The sequence below is a fragment of the Camelina sativa genome, chromosome 20, assembly GCF_000633955.1.
Source record: "Camelina sativa cultivar DH55 chromosome 20, Cs, whole genome shotgun sequence".
Taxonomy (NCBI): Eukaryota; Viridiplantae; Streptophyta; class Magnoliopsida; order Brassicales; family Brassicaceae; genus Camelina; species Camelina sativa.
In genome coordinates this window covers 7119125-7137820 of record NC_025704.1, presented here as the reverse complement: position 1 = coordinate 7137820, position 18696 = coordinate 7119125, and the positions used below count along the sequence as shown (strand labels likewise).

Here is an 18696-nt window from a genome sequence, read left to right as displayed (position 1 = left end):
GCTCTTGACCATATCCTACGCTTATCAGTCCATTAACATGATGATAAAAGCATTCCAGGTGCTGATGATCATACTTGACCGGACAAGTCAGACGTGATATAAAAGACTTTGGCGATGATGATGACGGGCGCTTGAAGAAGTGCAAGTTTCCCATAGCCCCTCTGGATCCGTGTGAATTGAAGTCAGCAGCTATTAGGGTACGAGGTTGCCACGACGATCCACGCGGGTAAGATCTGATGAAATCTGGACTGCGTATAGTTGTTGCCCATAACTTGGATACTGTGAGAAACCTAGCCAGAGATTTCAAGGGCAATCTCCCAAAAATCTCGATCTCTAGGTCATGAGGGAGCTCGTCAAAGTTGGCTCTTTCTTCCGACGTTTGTACGATGTTTTCGTGCACGGTTTTGGTCTTTTTGCGGTATCTCATGATCGATCGCTTCTGTTTTCGAAACCCTAGATTTTTTCTGTCTATCCTTTGCTTTGCTCTGTTATTTTTAGCTGAAAACTACTCCCTCTGTTTCACAAAGAGTGTCATTTTGACATAATGCACACAAATTAAGAAAATTATCTAAATTTCTATTTTACCCTTTATAAATGCACTAAAATTTTTCTCTTTCTAATTAATTAGCTCAAATTATAGGGATAAAAAAAAGAATTTGATCTTTAAAACTGCATTGAAAACATAAAATGACACTCTTTTTGTAACAAAGAAGATGTGTCAAAATGACACTCTTTGTGAAACGGAGGGAGTATATAAATACGGGAGACTAGGTTTATAAAGGGTTTTTTTTTTATCTACCCGGCTGGCTGTTAAAATGGATCTTACGTAACCGGCCTGGTCCGGTCTTAAGGGATATGCATCCTTTTGCACAAATTGGGTAAACCAGTAGTGTAAATTAAAGACGTTGTTAATTAATGGTTGATTGAAAAAAATTGATGCTAAAAGAAAATAAAGCCGACTTGAGAATCTAATTAATTTTAACCAATTTCTTGATAAGAAGAAGAAAGGGAACAATCCACAATGTCTAAGAATCTCATCACGAGATGGAAATTATTTGGTAATTTTATACAGCCAACATCTATATAATGAAAATAAAAGGATTTAAGAAGAGAAATATTATCTTGAACAAAATTTCACTACACAAGTTTTTTGGTTAAATAAATCAAATACTTTTCCTGTAAAAAAAAGCAGCACTAAAATCATAAATGATAAATAATTCATTCACATAAAGAACCTCTAAAACAGAGAATTCATATAATTGTGAAAATCGGAGACAGCAAGCAGACAAATCCAACTGGTTGATGAATTCAAGTTATAAAGTGACAAAATTTTCCTAAAAATCAAGTCTATCAATGCAAACATTTCAAATATGAAAGGTATCATTAAAACATGACACTCATGTCTCGCCTACAGCAAACTAAGACTCTCTACGTAATCCGAAAAAACTAATGCTCTTGTACCACGACACTAGTAAAACATGTTCATATAGCTACGTGCGATTGTTACGGAAAAAGTAGTAACAAACTATAACTACAGAAAGTTACAAATTAGTGACAAAGTATTAGTTAATTTAATTTGTAGCTAATATGTCACTAAACGTAGGTATATAATGACGGATAGTAACAAAAGAAAAGTGTAGCAATATTGCTTCAAAGTTTGTGACACAAAATATCGTAGCTCTGGTTCACACAACATAAGTCGTCACAAATTGTAGTTAATAATTATTAAAATAATATAAAATTATGAAAAATTAATTCAAACATTTTGATACAATGTGTGATAGTGTAACATTATACAAATAATTATAAAAATTAGTTAGTTGTAAGTGTAACATATATATATATATATATATTTAATACATTTTAAATACTAGTTACTTATATATTTAAATCTCTAAATTATCAATTCAATTATCATATATATTCAAAAACAAAATTCTCAATTCCTAAAACTTAAATTCCAAACCCAGTCTAAACCTTTAATTTTATACTCATACATAAAAATTAAACAAAAAACTATAAAACTAAATAAAGAAAAAAAAACGAGAAAGCATCTTATTGGCTAATCCATTGAGACGCGGATTGGATTTTGGCTTATCCTCCATCGTTGATGAATTAAATCTAACGGCTAAAATTTTCTCCTTTTTTATTTTCTTTTGGTTAAAACTTATTTCCCTCAGTCTCCCCTTTATCGACTCTGTCATCTTCTTCTTCTCTTCTTCGAATTTCTTCGAAACCCTACCCAGAACCAAAAGCCAAGCGACCTAAAACCTCATATCACGATGGGCGTCGACCAACCCACACAGCAGCAAGAGACGGATTCGCCGTGACCATCGTTGGCGGGAGCAGAACTAGTTTCATTGAAACATCAACGGGGAACCCTTTGAGCCACGCGCGAGACTTTTCACCTTCTTATTTCCATAGATCTGATGGTTTGTCTACACTTAATTCTACCTTCTTCCTTGACGAATCTATAGAATTGAACTTTTATCTTCCATTATGATTTCGTTTTTGGTGTAATATACATATAGGTTGTCTTCGATCTCAAACACTTGATTCGAGTCTCTCTAGCTCTTGATCTCTCTCAATGTATTGTAGGTTTCTTCTGAACTGTTTTTATTGGATCGAATTTTAGGCTAGCTCGAAATTCAGTGTTGAAATCGCCGTTGCTCGCTGTGTTATCATCCCTTTTGCACGTTGCTGTGTTTGTTGATGCTTTGATTGATGTTGAGTTGTGATATTACTTCGTTTTTAAATAGAGTTCTGATAGTGTTAAACAATGGAAATGTTTTTGAATGAAGGCCCAACTCTGCTGCAGTTGCATAAGTGGGAACTTTCTCAATTGCAACTCAAGATTTCAGAATTTTGTGAGGCTTTTATCTCTCCGTAGAGGCAGTTGTTAGCACTACTCTCTTACCACTCCGAAGCTTTACTGCTTTCACTTGTTGCAGGTAATAACTTGTTTTCGAATAGTACGCATATGCTTTTCTTTTCATTCTACTAGCGTTGTTCAGTTTTTTTGGTTATGCCAGTAATGTTTATATGTTTACATTCATTCATTGGTTATTTTTTAGCTGGATGTTAATGTTCTTATAATTAATTGCACAGATGGCCAGTGTAATGGAGTAGAGTGACCAGAAGAAGAATTCTAAGCTGTTGAAAGAGAACCACAAAAGCTGAGAGACGAGCTTTTCAACATGTTGTAAATTAGTTGATAGAATTTGGAGATGGTTCTTACAAGTTTATAGCTTTAAGTTTCTTGCATATTGAATGTCATTGTAGCTCAATCATGAATCATATTTTAAGTAGCTACTTGCATCAGTGAGCTGGCAACTATGGAAGAAGTATCCCTAATGATGGGTTGCCTTATGATTATCTCAGAATGTTAATCTCAGCTTAACTCAACTCTGTTTCAGAAAAGGTTTTGGTGTGGATGTTCTGAGACTTGGCTTCTTTTCTTTATGCAGGAACTGAGAATGGGGATGGTAATCATGCTACAAACGAGCAAATGGCGGTGTCCAGTTCCACACTGCCTCTTGTAACAAAGGTTTTTGAATTTATGTAACAAATGGCAGCTTTCTTTAACCCCTGCTCGTTTGTTTTAAGAATCTGAGCAGAGTCTTTTGGTTTATAACTCTGCTCTGTATTGTGGTCTAAAACTCTGCTTTCTATTTCGGTTTATTCACTCTGATCTGTAGTCTTTTGCTTAAAATTCTGCTCTGTATCTTTTGCTTAAAACTCTGCTGTATCACTTCCTATTTGTACTTTTGTTTTCCATTTGGTGCAACATATTAAACCTTGCATCAGAAGGCAACGACTTTCGTAACAAACTAACATTTCAAATAAGATACGAACAAACAGATAGCTACGAGACGTTGCAACTTTGTTACATATCTTTTTACAACACGTAGCTAATAATTAGTTACCGTTTATATTGTAATCAATCGAAACTAATTGCCGAAGCTAGCTGCATAAAATGTGCGACAAACTTCTTGTCCCAATTAGTAACAAAATAGTGACAACCACCCTTGAAGATTTTTGTGAGTATGGCTACCAATTTTTGTCACGTTATGTAACCATTTGCTACTAATACGTTTGATGGTAATTGTCTCAAACCGGCGTAGATAACTGTATCAATTAGTAGCAAATTGCGACAAGTTCGACTGTATCTAATTTGTAGCAAATAGCTACGAATTGCGATGAAGAGGTCAGTTTGTGACGAGTAAATAATTACTAATTGTTTTTGTAACAAATCTGTAACAATTTCTCTTTAGCTACAGAAAACATGTTATTCCTACACATTTTTTTGTAACTATACAACTTCTTTTTACTAGTGCGAGTACGACGCTTGAACTCATAGTCTTCATATACTTCAACCTTATGCCATCTTTATCGGCACAATAGTTAGGCTGTTCTTAGTATAATAAATTGATAAATTTATTCAACAGTGTTCTTAGAACACATTTTTTGTTCTTAAATAAGAACAGATTTTAGGAATGTTCTTTGTCTACGTGGCATTACCGTAATGGTTGAGATTGAGAGAGAGACTTAAAAAAAATTTTAGAAGAGATGAAGGTGAAGAAAGAAGAATGGATTCACGAAGGCCGTTGCCGTCATCACACTCATCAATCCTCCTGTCAATTCTCTCTCTTTCGACGATACTCCTCTCTAATTTCATCAGATTTCTAGGTCAATTTCGTTGTTTGATTGTCGCTTTTATATGGTTTCGATTGATCTCCGAAAATTGCAATTCAGCTTTCCGGATCGAACTTAATGATCTGATTATGTGGAATCCTGTGTGTCTGCTTTAATTTACAGTACTATACAACTTCAAGAGTAACTACGAGGAGGCTTTGAGCAGGAATGATGTTAAAGCTATTGTTATTACGAGTATGTTTTTCGTCAACATCAGAATCTTCTTCGTCTTCGTCGTTTACGTTCGAGAAAGATGGACTGTGATGCTCGATAACAGAACCCTTAAAACCCCTTCCAAAAGACCTCTTAAGCTTCGTTCTTTGGCTCTCGCTAAGGCCATTGCAGCTGAATGGGAGTATCAGGTTCGTTCTTTGTCGAGATGGCCTTAGCTAAAGCCGATGATGTTATGGTGTACAACATTCAAAGCTCTGTATCGATGATAGATGCTAAGAAGGAAAAGCATCAGGTGCGATTGAATTGCTTTCATTTTTTTTTTTGGAGGTTTTGTAATGGTGCGATTGAATTGGATTGATTTGTGTAGGTGTAATGGGAACTGCTGAATGGAGAGCCATGAAGAGTCCATCTTACTACAAGTGTGGTGATTATGTTCCTGGACTCAAGGTCAGCTTTTGAATATTCTTATTTGTTTTAAGGATTGATGTGAGAGTTTTAAGATGAGGGAGGAGAAGTTTGGTTGGCTTATATTATCTTTGAGCAAATGGATTAGTTTCATTTCCTGAATCACATGAAGTTCCTAGTTTTCCATATAGAAAACAGGTAGTATGTTAGCAACTTGGTACTACAGAGCTCTTTCATTCGCTAGCCTTTCACTTTAGAGATGTAATGAAAATCATTAGTCGATAATGATGTCATGGTCCTCTATTGTTAACAGATTCATGGTGCATTATTACTGTAATCTTTCGTTTGATGTTTCTTCCCTTCTTTGCTTTCATGACTGTAATCTTAAATGATGCGTTCCTTCTTTCTTGTAGAACGAAACTTTCAATGGACATTACAAGAAAACTCGAAGGTTTTGGTTTTAAAACTGCAGGGATTTGATTTTTAAAACTACAGGTTCTGTTTTTGTTCAAACAGGTTTTGGTTTTGAAAACTGCAGTTAATACTTTCTGGTTTTGGTTTATAAAACTGCAGGTTCTGTTTTTTTCTTCTTGCAGGTTTTGGTTTTGGAAACTGCAGTTTCTGTTTTGAATACTTTCAGGTTTTGGATTCACTGGTGTTTTCAGGCTGCCTCTAGTTGATGGTTGCAGATTGTTGGACCGTTTAGTTTCAGAGTGGAGTCTGGAATTCAGATTGATCTGAAGAATGGAGCTAACCCCGTGACTGTAGATAAGACAGTATTTGCTATGGAATATGCTATTCAAGTGCTTGCTTCTGCCAAGGCTGTTGCTTGGTTCTCCCCACAACAGAAATAATTCATGGTTGAGCTTCGTTTCTTTGAGATATAGTATCAGGACTTTCCACTCAAAATGTCTAGCTTGATCCTATGAAGATTGAAGTCGTCTTGCAGAGAAGTAAATAGACAATGTTTGATTTTTTTTCAGTTTCTTATGTTAAACAGAAGAATGATTTAATAGAAGGGAAGTTTACATCTTGTTATAGTGTGATGTCTACCAAAACTAGTTACAGGAAAATCCAGTGGAAGCTTCAAATGGTCTTCCTTCAACTTCAAGCTGTAGAAGAGATCCCTAAACACCATGTTTCTTTGTTTGGTTTTTTTAAAAAATTTTATTTACAATGTTTTGTTGTTTCATAAAAATTTGGTATTGTATTATGAATTTTAGTAAAAGTTTTGTAACTTTGAAATTTAAATATTTTTTTATAATTTTTATAATTTATAAGTTTATAAATTTAAGAATATGATTAAAAATATTATATAATTGTAATAAGTTTAATTCTACTATTATATACCAAATTTTTTAGATTTTATAATTGTAATATGTTTAAGAATATTATATTATTAAATCTTAAGATCTTAAACATGTTCTCCCTATAACTAATTTTTTAGCAAAAGATCTTAACTACTGATCTTAGATTATTTTCCTAATTTATTTAATCTAAGAACACCAAAAACTGTTATGCCTATAAAGATGCCCTTAGTGCTTCTAAAACTACCCGTGTCGGGATTGTAATGGATAACATTAAATTCATCAGAATAGTACCGTGGTGCCAAAATGAACTCGCCCGTCTGAGTAGTGCCTCTGATGTGTAATTCCAAGGCTCGATACTGAAGCTTTTCTTCAACCATCCATGTTCTTTGGCATGTTGGTCCATAACCCACACGTCAAATTTATAAGGTGAAAACTTCATGGGTAAGGCTACTTTACCCTCGTAGCTTATTAATGTACAAGAAACATCCACACGTATAGGGTTGATGGCTGCGGATAAACTAGTAAAAAGATCCAACTGCTCAGACCCCAAATCGAATCTCATTAAGCTCAGTTGCAACAACTCAGCGCCAGTTTTAGCAACATAATACAAAACACCATCTATGCACACACTGTTAGACAGAGGTGTATGTGGAATTCTATACGTGATCCTTCTCCATGCTTCCTTTTTAGCTCCCAGCGTGAATACTTGATGCTGATGAGATGATTGTTCTAATTCTACGAGGCCACGGCGTTTAGTTTTTTCCTTCATGCAAAGTACCAATACTTTGTATTCATCATTAACTGGATCGTACCCGAAAAAATTAATGTGATTTGGATTAATACACCTAATAAATAAATTAAATTAAACATTCAAATGGTGGAGCTTTGTATTTATTGACAATTTTAAATTTATTTTGCTACCAAATTAATTAAGTCATGTGACTTGCAGTAATATATAGTCTACTTTATTTTTATGATATGTAACGTATGTGCTAAGTGCTAGTCTACTTTCCCTCTAGGTGCTGCGGCAGAGTCAGGGATACCTCCGAGAGATGTGGCTTTGCAGAACACGAGGCTAATGTTGGGCAGTGCCGTGCTTACTTAATAAAAAATGGGCAATAGCCCTAGGCCACATCCTCGATCATATTTTTTTTAGGCCACATTTGACAAATATATTTATAGATTTATTCAGTTAATTTCAATGTTTAAGTGTTTTTAACTACAAATTTGAATTTTATCATCATAATAATTATTCTTTTTGTTATTATCTTTTATAATTCTTAGTATTTGATTCAAAAACTCTATAAATTTTTAGTTTAACACAAATTTTAGGTGATATATTGTTAGTTAAGTTTTCTAAAATTTTACATTACAAAATTTCGCCCCAAGCCTCTAGAATCATTGGCACGGCACTGATGTTGGGTCGGGTTCTTGATAATTGCGCTCTAGGAAGAAGAGATTATAGGAGACTGGTGCCTTTTGTTACAACAATCGCAAACATGTAACTTTTGCAATTTTTTTTTGGTTATCTGTATGCTTTTCAGAAGTTTTAAAGAAGCAATGTGTTCGTGTGTGAATAGTTTGGTGTTATAGCAACTAACTAGTATGTTCGCGGTTAGTAGATTCCAGTGTATTCAAGACGTTTAAGGACGAAACTTTTATTTGTTACTTTTATGATTGGGGTTTTTTTCTAGGAAACAAATTAAAGAACTAATAGGTAGTGAAGGTGAAGCCAACCAAAATTGAAAACTGTAAATTGGAATTGCCAAAAATAAAAACACGATCTGAGACTTTTCACATTTATGGGTTTTGTTTACTAGAGTCGAAATTATCTACGTAGTCCGAAAATACCATAGCTCGTGTACCATAGTCCTAGTAAAACTATTCATGTCGGGATTGTAACTTTACCAACAAATGAGTCAAACTTTGAGAAAAATAATAATCTATATAATAATAACAATCTGAAAAATTGCTGAAAAAATGCCAACAGTTGCAATTTTTCATCGTACATTTTCATAAAATATATATATAAAATTTTTTTTGATATAAAATTCCAAAGGTTGCATCTATTTAAAAAGTTGTGTTTGTTAAATGTAGAGTTGTATCTCTTACAAACAGTTGTATCTATTCAAATGTTCACATCTTTATAAATTTATATATAAATGATTTCTTATCATTGTATTCAAATTTTATTTATTTTACATTTTTGACAGAAATTTTTTATAGTTGCGTCTCTCTAAAAAGTTGCGTCTGTTGAATATAAAATTGTGTTTTTTACAAACAATTGTGTCTATTCAAATGTTCACATCTTTAAAAACCTATATATAAATAACTTCTCATCATTGTATTCAAATATAATAATAACAATCTAATAAAATACCAACAACAGTTGCGATTTTTTGTCGTACCTTTTCGTAAAATATTTATATATATATATATATAGAAAATTTCAACGGTTGCATCTCTTTAAAAAGTTGTGTCTGTTAAATGCAAAGTTATGTCTCTGATAAACAGTTGTGTCTATTTATATGTTCACATCTTTATAAATTTATATTTAAGTGACTTCTCATCATTGTATTCAAATTTTCTTTATTTTATATTTTGACAGAAATTTTTTACAGTTGTGTATCTCTAAAAAGTTGCGTCTGTTGAATACAGAATTGTGTCTTTTACAAACAGTTGTATCTATTCAAATGTTTGCATCTTTAGAAATCTATATATAAATAATTTCTCATCAATGTATTCAAATGTAATAATAACAATCTGAAGAAATACCAAAAACAATTGAGATTTTTCGTAGTACATTTTCGTAAATATATATATTTTTGACAGAAAATTTCAACAGTTGCATCTCTTTAAAAAGTTGCGTTTATTAAATGTAGAGTTGTGTCTCTTATAAATAGTTATGTCTATTCAAATGTTCACATCTTTATAAATTTATATATAAGTGACTTCTCATCATTGTATTCAAATTTTATTTCTTTTATATTTTTGACAGAAATTTTTTACAGTTGTGTCTCTTGAATATAGAGTAATGTCTTTTACAAACAGTTGTGTCTATTCAAATGTTCGCATCTTTAGAAATTTATATATAAATAACTTCTCATCATTGTATTTAAATATAATAATAACAATCTGAAAAAATGCCAACAACAGTTGCGGTTTTTTGTAGTAATTTGTAATATATATATATATATATATTTGACAGAAAATTTCAACGGTTGCATCTCTCTAAAAAGTTGTGTCTGCTAAATGTAGAGTTGTGTCTCTTACAAACAGCTGTGTCTCTTCCAAACAGTTGTGTCTATCCAAATGTTCACATCTTTATAAATTTATATATAAGTGACTTTTCATCATTGTATTCAATTTTTCTTTGTTTTATATTTTTGACAAATTTTTTCACAGTTGTGTCTCTCTAAAAATTTGTGCCTGTTGAATATAGATTTGTGTCTATTCAAATGTTCACATCTTTATAAATCTATATATAAATAACTTCTTATCATTGTATTCAAATTTTCTTTATATTCGTATTAGTTAAAAGAGAATTTGTTAGAAATGACGTCTCATCATTGTGGAAAATTTATTGCAGTTTGATATATTTTGTTAATCATTGTAATATTTAATTATATTCAATCTCTTGGTATACAACCATCTATTCATTGAGGGTTATCATTCTATTGGTACGAATCCAAACCGAAATTTTTGTTTTTAGCTCTTAAAAAATGTGGTTCAAGTTGGTTTTTTAGAAAATGTGAGCATATTGGCTCGTATATGTTTGTTTATTTTTTTGTCACAAGTATATATATATATATATATATATATATATATATATATATTTGTCTACTCTATGCTTTTTGATTAGAAAACTAATTGTATTATAGAAAACAATATGGATTTCTATTTTTCTATTTTTAAAAAAAATATCTGATTACGAAATATCAAGGTAACAATAAAAATAAAGTATTACAGTTCGTTCTATTATATTTTCTACAGTTGGGAATATTCAGTTTATTGNTCCTCGCGATATTGTGAGGGCTCTGTACCTAGTAATAATAATAATTAATGGAGGAAAGTAAAAAAAGAAAAATAAATTATGGGTATCAAAGACCCTTTCAACTAGNATTGAGATGATTGTCCAATAAACTATCTTGAAGACAAAGACTTATCTACAACTTCATATAGGTTAAGGGAATTTTTATATTTAGTTCTAGTCATAATACACTCAAATTAAAATCTTAACAGCAAAAGATACTGAATATGAAATATTATAAAATTTTGAAAATGTATTGGATTCTGACTGCCAAAAAGAGAGGAGCGTGTGAGAGCAATGAACCCGGCCGTCCTTGGCCGACCATCTTCCTTAGACGCACACATTGCTACATCATACACCTAAATATTATTGTTATAAGTTCTAACTATTATTGTTTCCCTCTAATATTTATTATATTATTTATTTAAGTGTGACTCGGGATAATTAACCAGCAACTTACGCGGAAAAAAATAAGCAATAAGTACAATCAATATTGGATTAACCATGTATATATAATCTACTATAATTGCCAAAATGTTTAATGACTATAGGTTGTTTTATATAAAACGATAGTTTTTTCTATTATATATACATTTACAATACTACCTTTATGAAAATAGATGTATTCCTTTTTATATGAATATATAACCGAATTTTGATTCAAATAAATAAAATATTTGATAATTTTCTGTTTAGTTATATTTAAATTTGAGAGGATTGGTAATTTTCTTACTGATTGACTGAATTGTAATATTGATATTCATTTTTTATGAAGTAAAAATTGATTTTAAAAATAGAAATATGTTCGAGTTATGCTAAAAAAAGATTAAAATAATTAATAGAAATGAATTTAAACAAATCATTATGTCATTTTAAGAATGGTACTCAATTAATATTTTTAATATTTAATTTATTTTATGATTATTAAAGAAATTTATAGTGTTTTATACAATGTATTCATAATTTTATCATTTAAAACAAAAACAAAAAAAAATTTAAATATAATTATTTACATATCATATTTGACAACAAGATAATAAGTTGTAACGGTTCATAAAATATACGAAAATATGACTGTAAGGTTAAGAAGAGAAGACATGACAGTAAATTGCATTTATTCATTTTTCAGAAATTAAAAAAATATTTTACGAAAAATTACAACGAAAAGATATAGATAAAAGGTTACATTGAAAAGATGTGAACGAAAGGTTAAGACGAATAAAAGCGAATAAAATAATACGACTGTAATGTTATTTCATGGCAGTTAATCGTAAAAATTTGTTTAATTTGATGTGTGTAGCATTNCGGTTTAGAAAAACCGAAATCTATTGTATCTCGGTTTAATTCGGATTGACATTTTATTCAGAAAACCGAANTATTTATTTAATCTTTAAAGAATTTTTTCAATAAAGACTGTTTCAAATTTGTATGTTTTTGAAGTTTTTGTTTAATAGTTTAAGAATACCAATAGTTTAATAAATAAATTTAATTAAAGAATTTTTGTAATAAATATTTTACTTCCTCGCGATATTGTGAGGGCTCTGTACCTAGTAATAATAATAATTAATGGAGGAAAGTAAAAAAAGAAAAATANAGCTCTTCTACGATACAACTTAACCCTATAGCGTGCGGATACTTGAATATGAATCTTTCTACAACTTTTCTTGTCAGGATTGTAATGGAAGATATAAAACGCATCACTATAGTGCGTTGGTGCTAAAATAATCTCACCCGTATGAGTAGCGCCTGTCACGTATAAATTGTCGAATAATCTCGTCCAATCGGAAGGTTCAATACTGAAAGTTATCTTCTTCAACCATTCATGTTTTCCACCTTCCTGATTCATAACCCACACATCATATGTATAGAATGAAGTATGAGTGGATATGGCTACTTTCCCCTCGTAGTTTATCAAAAAGAGATTAGATAGACTTGAAGTTTTAATCTCTTCAGGTAAACTAGTAAAAAGATCCAAACTGTCACCAGGCCTCAGAGCAAACCTCATTCACCTCATATGCGACATCTCTGCCCCTGTTCTAGCAACATAATACACAACACCATTTATGCACACACCGTTAGAGCAAGGACGGTGAGGAATGCTACAATTTATCATTTGCCATGATTTCTTTACATCAGCTGATGATTCAGCTCCCAATGTAAACGTCAACACTTGATGTTCCGATGATGGTTCTTCATGATGACGACCATACATGTTTTCTGTCATGCACACAACTTTGAATTCATCACTAACAGGGTCATACCCGAAGAAACTTTTTACCAGCTTTCTCCTTGTTCTGGCACGTGGTAAAGTTATGGATTTACCAGTGATGGGGTTAAATACGATTTGCTCTTGACCATATCCTACGCTTATCAGTCCATTAACATGATGATAATTGCACTCCATGAGCTGATCATACTTGACCGGACAGGTCAGACGTGATATAAAAGACATTGGCGATGATGATGACGGCCGCTTGAAGAAGTACAAATTTCCCGTCGCCCCTCCGGATCCGTTTGAATCGAGGTCAGCAGCTATTAGGGTACGAGGTTGCCACGACGATCCACGCGGGTAAGATCTGATGAAATCTGGACTGCGTATAGTTGTTGCCCATAACTTGGATACTGTGAGAAACCTAGCCAGAGATTTCAAGGGCAATCTCCCAAAAATCTCGATCTCTAGGTCATGAGGGAGCTCGTCAAAGTTGGCTCTTTCTTCCGACGTTTGTACGATGTTTTCGTGCACGGTTTTGGTCTTTTTGCTGTATCTTCTTCTCATGATCGATCGCTTCTGTTTTCGAAACCCTAGAGTTTTTTCTGTCTATCCTTTGCTTTTGCTCTGTTATTTCAGCTGCGTAGTAAAGCTATATAAATATGGGAGACTAGGTTTATAAAATGTCTTTTTTTTTTACCTACCCGGCTGGCTGTTAAAATGGATCTTATACGTAACCGGCCTGGTCCGGTCTTCAGGGATATGCATCCTTGATTTGCACAAATTGGGTAAATTAACCAGGAGTGTAAAGACGTTGTTAGTTAATGTTAAATTGGTTGACTGAAAATACGTGACAGTAACCTTACACTGATTTGATGCTAAAAGAAAAGAAAAGCGACTTGAGAATCTAATTTGAACCAATTTCTTTATAAGAAGAAGAAGAAAGGGCACAGTCCACAATGTCTAAGAATCTCATCAGGAGATGGTAATTATTTGGTAATTTATTTATAGTCGCATACTCACATCTATATAATGGATATAAAGGATTTAAGAAGAGAAATATTATCTTGAACAAAATTTCACTACACAAGTTTTCGGTTAAATAAATCAGATGTTTTTCATGTAAAAAAAAGCACTAATATCATAAATGATAAATGATTCATTCACATAAAGAACCTCTAAAACAGAGAATTCATATAATTGTGTGAAAATCGGAGACAGCAAGCAGACAAATCCAACTGGTTGATGAATTCAAGCAATAAAGTGACAAAAATTTCCAAAAAAACAAGTCTATCAATGCAAACATTTCATATTCACCAAAAAAAAAAATGCAAACATTTCAAATATGAAAGGTATTATTAAAACTTGACACTCATGTCATGTCTCTCCTACAGCAACCTATAAGACTCTCTACGTAATCCGAAAAAACTAATGCTCTTGTACCACGACGCTTGAACTCATGATCTTCATATACTTCAACCTTAGTGCTTCTAAAACTTTCCGTGTCGGGATTGTAATGGATAACATTAAATTCATCAGAATAGTACCGTGGTGCCAAAATGAACTCGCCCGTCTGAGTAGTGCCTCTGATGTGTAAACGATCCAACTGTGGTAAACTCTTCCAAGGCTCGATACTGAAGCTTTTCTTCAACCATCCATGTTCTTTGGCATGCTGATCCATAACCCACACGTCAAAATTATATGCTGAAAACTTCATGGGTAAGGCTACTTTACCCTCGTAGCTTATTAATGTAGAAGAAACATCCACACGTATAGGGTTGATGGCTGCGGATAAACTGGTAAAAAGATCCAACTGCTCAGACCCCAAATCGAATCTCATTAAGCTCAGTTGAAATTCAGCGCCAGTTTTAGCAATATAATACAAAACACCATCTATGCACACACTGTTAGACAGAGGTGTATGTGGAATTCTATACGTGATTTGTTTCCATGCTTCCTTTTTAGCTCCCAGCGTGAATACTTGATGCTGATGAGATGAATGTTTTAAATCATGGAGGCCAGGGCGTTGAGTTTTTTCCTTCATGCAAAGTACCAATACTTTGTATTTATCATTAACTGGATCGTACCCGAAAAAACTTGTGGCCACCATACTGCTGGTTTTGAGTCTTTTGACTATAGGTAAAGTTTTGGATTTACCTGTGCTAGGGTTTGTTATGGTTTTCTCTAGACCATAACCAAGGCTTATCAAGCCATTAACATAATGAGAATGGTACTCGACTGCCTCAGGGTCTGGAAAGGGACATGAAACACGTGAAAGTGAAGACGTCGAAGAGGAAGACGGAGAGAAGAAGTACCAATCTTGACGTTCCCTTTTTCTATCTAAATCAACGAAAACCACTAAGAGACGAGGCTGCGTCGAAGACCTAAACGGGTAAGACGTCATGAAATCTCGACTGCGGATCATTTTTTCCCATGACTTGGATAGTCGGAGAAACCTAGCTACGGATTTCCAAGGCAATCTCCTGAATATCTCGATAGCTAGGTCCAAAGGAACAACATCTTCGTTACCTTTTTTTGAGGTTGCAAGTGCTTGTGAATCCTTCTCCGCTTTCAACTTCTTGGTTTGACTTCTCGTTATCATGGTGGCTTGCTAAGGTTTAGAAAAACCCTAATTAATGAATAATCTACTCTCCTCCTCTTGCTCCTTTTTAAGTTTTAACTTTTTAGTAACTTGTGTAGAAATAGAGAGAGGTCGGTTCAAAATAGTACCAGGCCCGTAGTATGATAAATGGGCTTGACTATCTACCAGAATATGAATTTGGATCTTACGCAACCGGGTCAGGTCTGCACCGTTTGGTTCTAGGGATGTTCCAAAAGCATATTCAGATTCCGGTTTATTAATTGAGGTAGATATTTATGATTTATGAAGCTATGATATATATCTCAAGTACCGACAAATTGTGAAAGCTCTGTCAAAAGCAATGGCCTTTTTTACTTTAAGTTCAAATTTAACGAAATACCTATGAATCTGATGATGGATTTTGTAAACACCTGCGAAAGGCTTTTTTATTAATGAAACAAAAGGAAAAACTCAGAAAATAGTACTACAAATCCACCATTGCTTATAAATAAACCGGTGACAATTTAAATCCAAATGCAAAAACCATAGTCGGACAATGAGAAGGGTACTGATGATAACAACTACTCAAAAGTGTAAAGAGTAAAACAAGAAAGGTTCATAAAAATCCGAAATTTAAAAGTAAAGATAATTTGAGCTAAAAATAACCAAAACTGTGGTGGTTTTTTCTTTTTGGCTCATACTGCTCAAGCTTTGGCAGTGGCTGCTGTAGCTGGTGGGTTAAGCTCATCCCAAGCTTCAATCCATGTAACCATGGCGTCTGCAAGCTTGTCAAAGTAGGGGTCTAAGGAGCTCAACTTCTCCTTGACCATCTTTGAGAGCTCAATGTAGCATTGCTGAACAGTAACAGCTTCTTTCGATAGCTTTACGTTCTGGAAGAAGGGAATGATCTCCTCCTGCCAGAAGATTCCTTTGTATTCCTTCTTCAGGTTCACGAAAGGGTTGCTCGCTTTGCTGTGGTAGATGTATGGCAAACCGGTCTTCACTCCCAAACTCAAGTGGTCACAGATCACCTATAAAAAGATTCATCCCAAACAAGCTAAGTACAGAGTTATGTGCTTCATATCAAGCTATGTTATTCATATCCTTAAAATTTCAACTGTTCCACTCAATCATTAGAAGAAATTACCTTGATGCACCAACCAGCCCACATATCGTCGTAACGACCAATAGGCTGACCATCACCCATGAGACCAAAGTACATAGCTGGGCCAATCAAATCACGGTCGAAAGCCAAATTCATACCGCACATTGGGAAAAGTGTTCCCTTTGGGATGGTCATGACAGCATCCACATACCTAAACATATCAAAATAGTTAGCACACAAAGACATACATTCCAAGTTTCTGACAAAACTCATATAAAACAGATTTTAACTATCATCAAATCACCTGGTGTTCCTCTCCTTAGGCTTAACGAGTTGAGTAGGAGCGTCGTAATCAGGGATGTTAAGCCAAAGACCATGAGAAACAGCAGTGGAAACACCTTCACGTAGACTGAAAGGGTATCCACGAACGAAATCAGCACCTTCACGGTAAGGATCATACAAAGTGTTGAAGAAAAAGGGAGACGATGGGCAGAGAAGGTTCTTGATGTGTTGCTCAAGAGCATTCACTGCTTTCCCAGATGGATCCTTAGCAACCTATATAACAACACATTAAAGAAAACATATAAATTAAAACTAAACACAGGCGTAATCAAGACTCATCCTTTAATATGACCCACACAAATCTCAAAAAGGTAGAAAAAGCAATGAACAATGACGTGCAACCATATCGTAAAGGTAGCTATAATGAGCTCAACAACAATGTCGTCAACAAAAGTGACGCTAAGTGAAAAACAGATCGAAACACACCAAACCAGATCTAGAACAAAAACCATTGAATTGCCTATTCAAACAATAAGATCCATCAAATTCAGTGACTCAGTTACTTAATTCTCTAATCAAATCTACAAAATTGAAATCAATGACCAAAAAAAAAAAAAAAGCAGATCTGAAACCAAAATTGACAAAACTCTCAAAATTTTGGGGGAAACTTACGAAGCAATCGTCATCAATGGTGAAGATATACTTCTTCTTAGACATCATGTAACCAAAGCAGCGACAAGCAGAATCCTTAAAGGAGATACACGAAGCTTTAGGTCCAAGGATACGGTTGATATCGTCCCTGTTGTAAAGCTCGTAGTCGTAACCTTCAGGAACATGGATCTTCTTCGTTGGATCTCCATCTTGGACGATGATGAGATGGTAAGGCTGAAGGAAAGGTCTCCACATCTCGAGGAAATCGAGGTTTCTGATTGTCGGAATCACGATATCGAGCTCATCTTTCAACAACGCTGTTTGGTTCACCGGGATTCCAACGGTGTTCGCCGGCTCAACCATGGTTTCAGAGGGGAAGGGGATGAGATTGAGATCGGATCGCGTCGGTGAGTGTGTGTTTGAAATAGAGAAGAAACAAGTCGCTTTGATTTATACAGATCTGGCACGTGACGGAGTGGACGGCACGTGACGGTGTTGACACGCGTTCGTTGGGGACTCGTCTAAAAGCTGAATGGGTTAGAAAGTGAATTTTTTCTTTTGGATCTGTGTCTTTGATGTTCCCGTATAATTCGAGATTGTAATAATCATCTTAATAATTATTCTATTAAATTTTTTTAATTATAGATAAATTTACAACCAATTATGATTACATGGAATATTTATTTTAGAGTTAGTTTGATGCTACATGTTAATCCAAGGTCGACTAAAAAATAAAAAAGGGTATTTGGTCCATATTTTGAATATAAACTGGACCCAAAAGAAATTATTGTCTGTTTTGTTTCTTTTCGGTTTGATTTGGATTTTAATACACCTAATAAATAAATTAAATTAAACATTCAAATGGCGGAGCTTGTTATTAGTACTCCCTCTGTTTCACAAAGAGTGTCATTTTGGCCTGATTTTTTTGTTTCAAATTAAGTGTCATTTTAGATTTTCAATGTAATATTAAGCATAAATTTCCAACTTTAACCTCATATTCATTGAAAAATATCAAGAGTCAATATCAATTTTAAGGGTATAAGAGATATTTAAATATGTTTTCTTCATTTGTGTGTAAAGTGTCAAAATGACACTTATTATGAAACAGAGGGAGTATAATTTATTAACAATTTTAAATTTATTTTGCTACCAAATAAATAAATTAATTCATGTGACTTGCAATAATAGTCTACTTTAATTTTATGATATGTAACGTATGTGGTAATCTAATGACCGTATATCTAAAGAACGTAC

At 33.5% G+C, this 18696-nt stretch overlaps 2 protein-coding genes, 1 long non-coding RNA gene and 1 pseudogene across 4 annotated transcripts; 1 reads left to right on the top strand and 3 right to left on the bottom strand.

The window, feature by feature from the left end:
- Positions 4508-6312, top strand: LOC104769811. 2 transcript variants are annotated; one of them, XR_764437.2, is made up of 5 exons: positions 4508-4689; positions 4819-5161; positions 5237-5316; positions 5688-5769; positions 5871-6312. It is a non-coding gene; the product is annotated as an uncharacterized LOC104769811 (long non-coding RNA). The 2 variants fall into 2 exon arrangements; XR_002036955.1 differs by having other exon boundaries at positions 5237-5769.
- On the bottom strand, positions 6333-13390 carry LOC104772271 (annotated as a pseudogene).
- On the bottom strand, positions 14196-15425 carry LOC104772270 (F-box protein At4g11590-like). Its single transcript, XM_010496904.1, has one exon. It carries the CDS (start codon positions 15423-15425, stop codon positions 14196-14198), a length of 1230 nt encoding a protein of 409 aa, XP_010495206.1.
- On the bottom strand, positions 15837-17876 carry LOC104769810 (UDP-arabinopyranose mutase 2). Its single transcript, XM_010494105.2, has 4 exons — positions 17464-17876; positions 16814-17064; positions 16552-16720; positions 15837-16435 (listed from the first exon to the last, which is right to left on the bottom strand). The coding sequence occupies exons 1-4, from the start codon at positions 17803-17805 to the stop codon at positions 16109-16111; spliced, it is 1089 nt and encodes a 362-aa protein (XP_010492407.1). The 5' UTR covers positions 17806-17876; the 3' UTR covers positions 15837-16108.

Coding starts and splice junctions, on each gene's coding strand:
- LOC104772270 (XM_010496904.1), bottom strand. CDS start 15,425: ATGATAACGAGAAGTCAAACCAAGAAGTTGAAAGCGGAGAAGGATTCA.
- LOC104769810 (XM_010494105.2), bottom strand. CDS start 17,805: ATGGTTGAGCCGGCGAACACCGTTGGAATCCCGGTGAACCAAACAGCG. Junction 17,065..17,463: donor CCATTGATGACGATTGCTTC/GTAAGTTTCCCC, acceptor GTTGTTATATAG/GTTGCTAAGGATCCATCTGG. Junction 16,721..16,813: donor CCTAAGGAGAGGAACACCAG/GTGATTTGATGA, acceptor TGATATGTTTAG/GTATGTGGATGCTGTCATGA.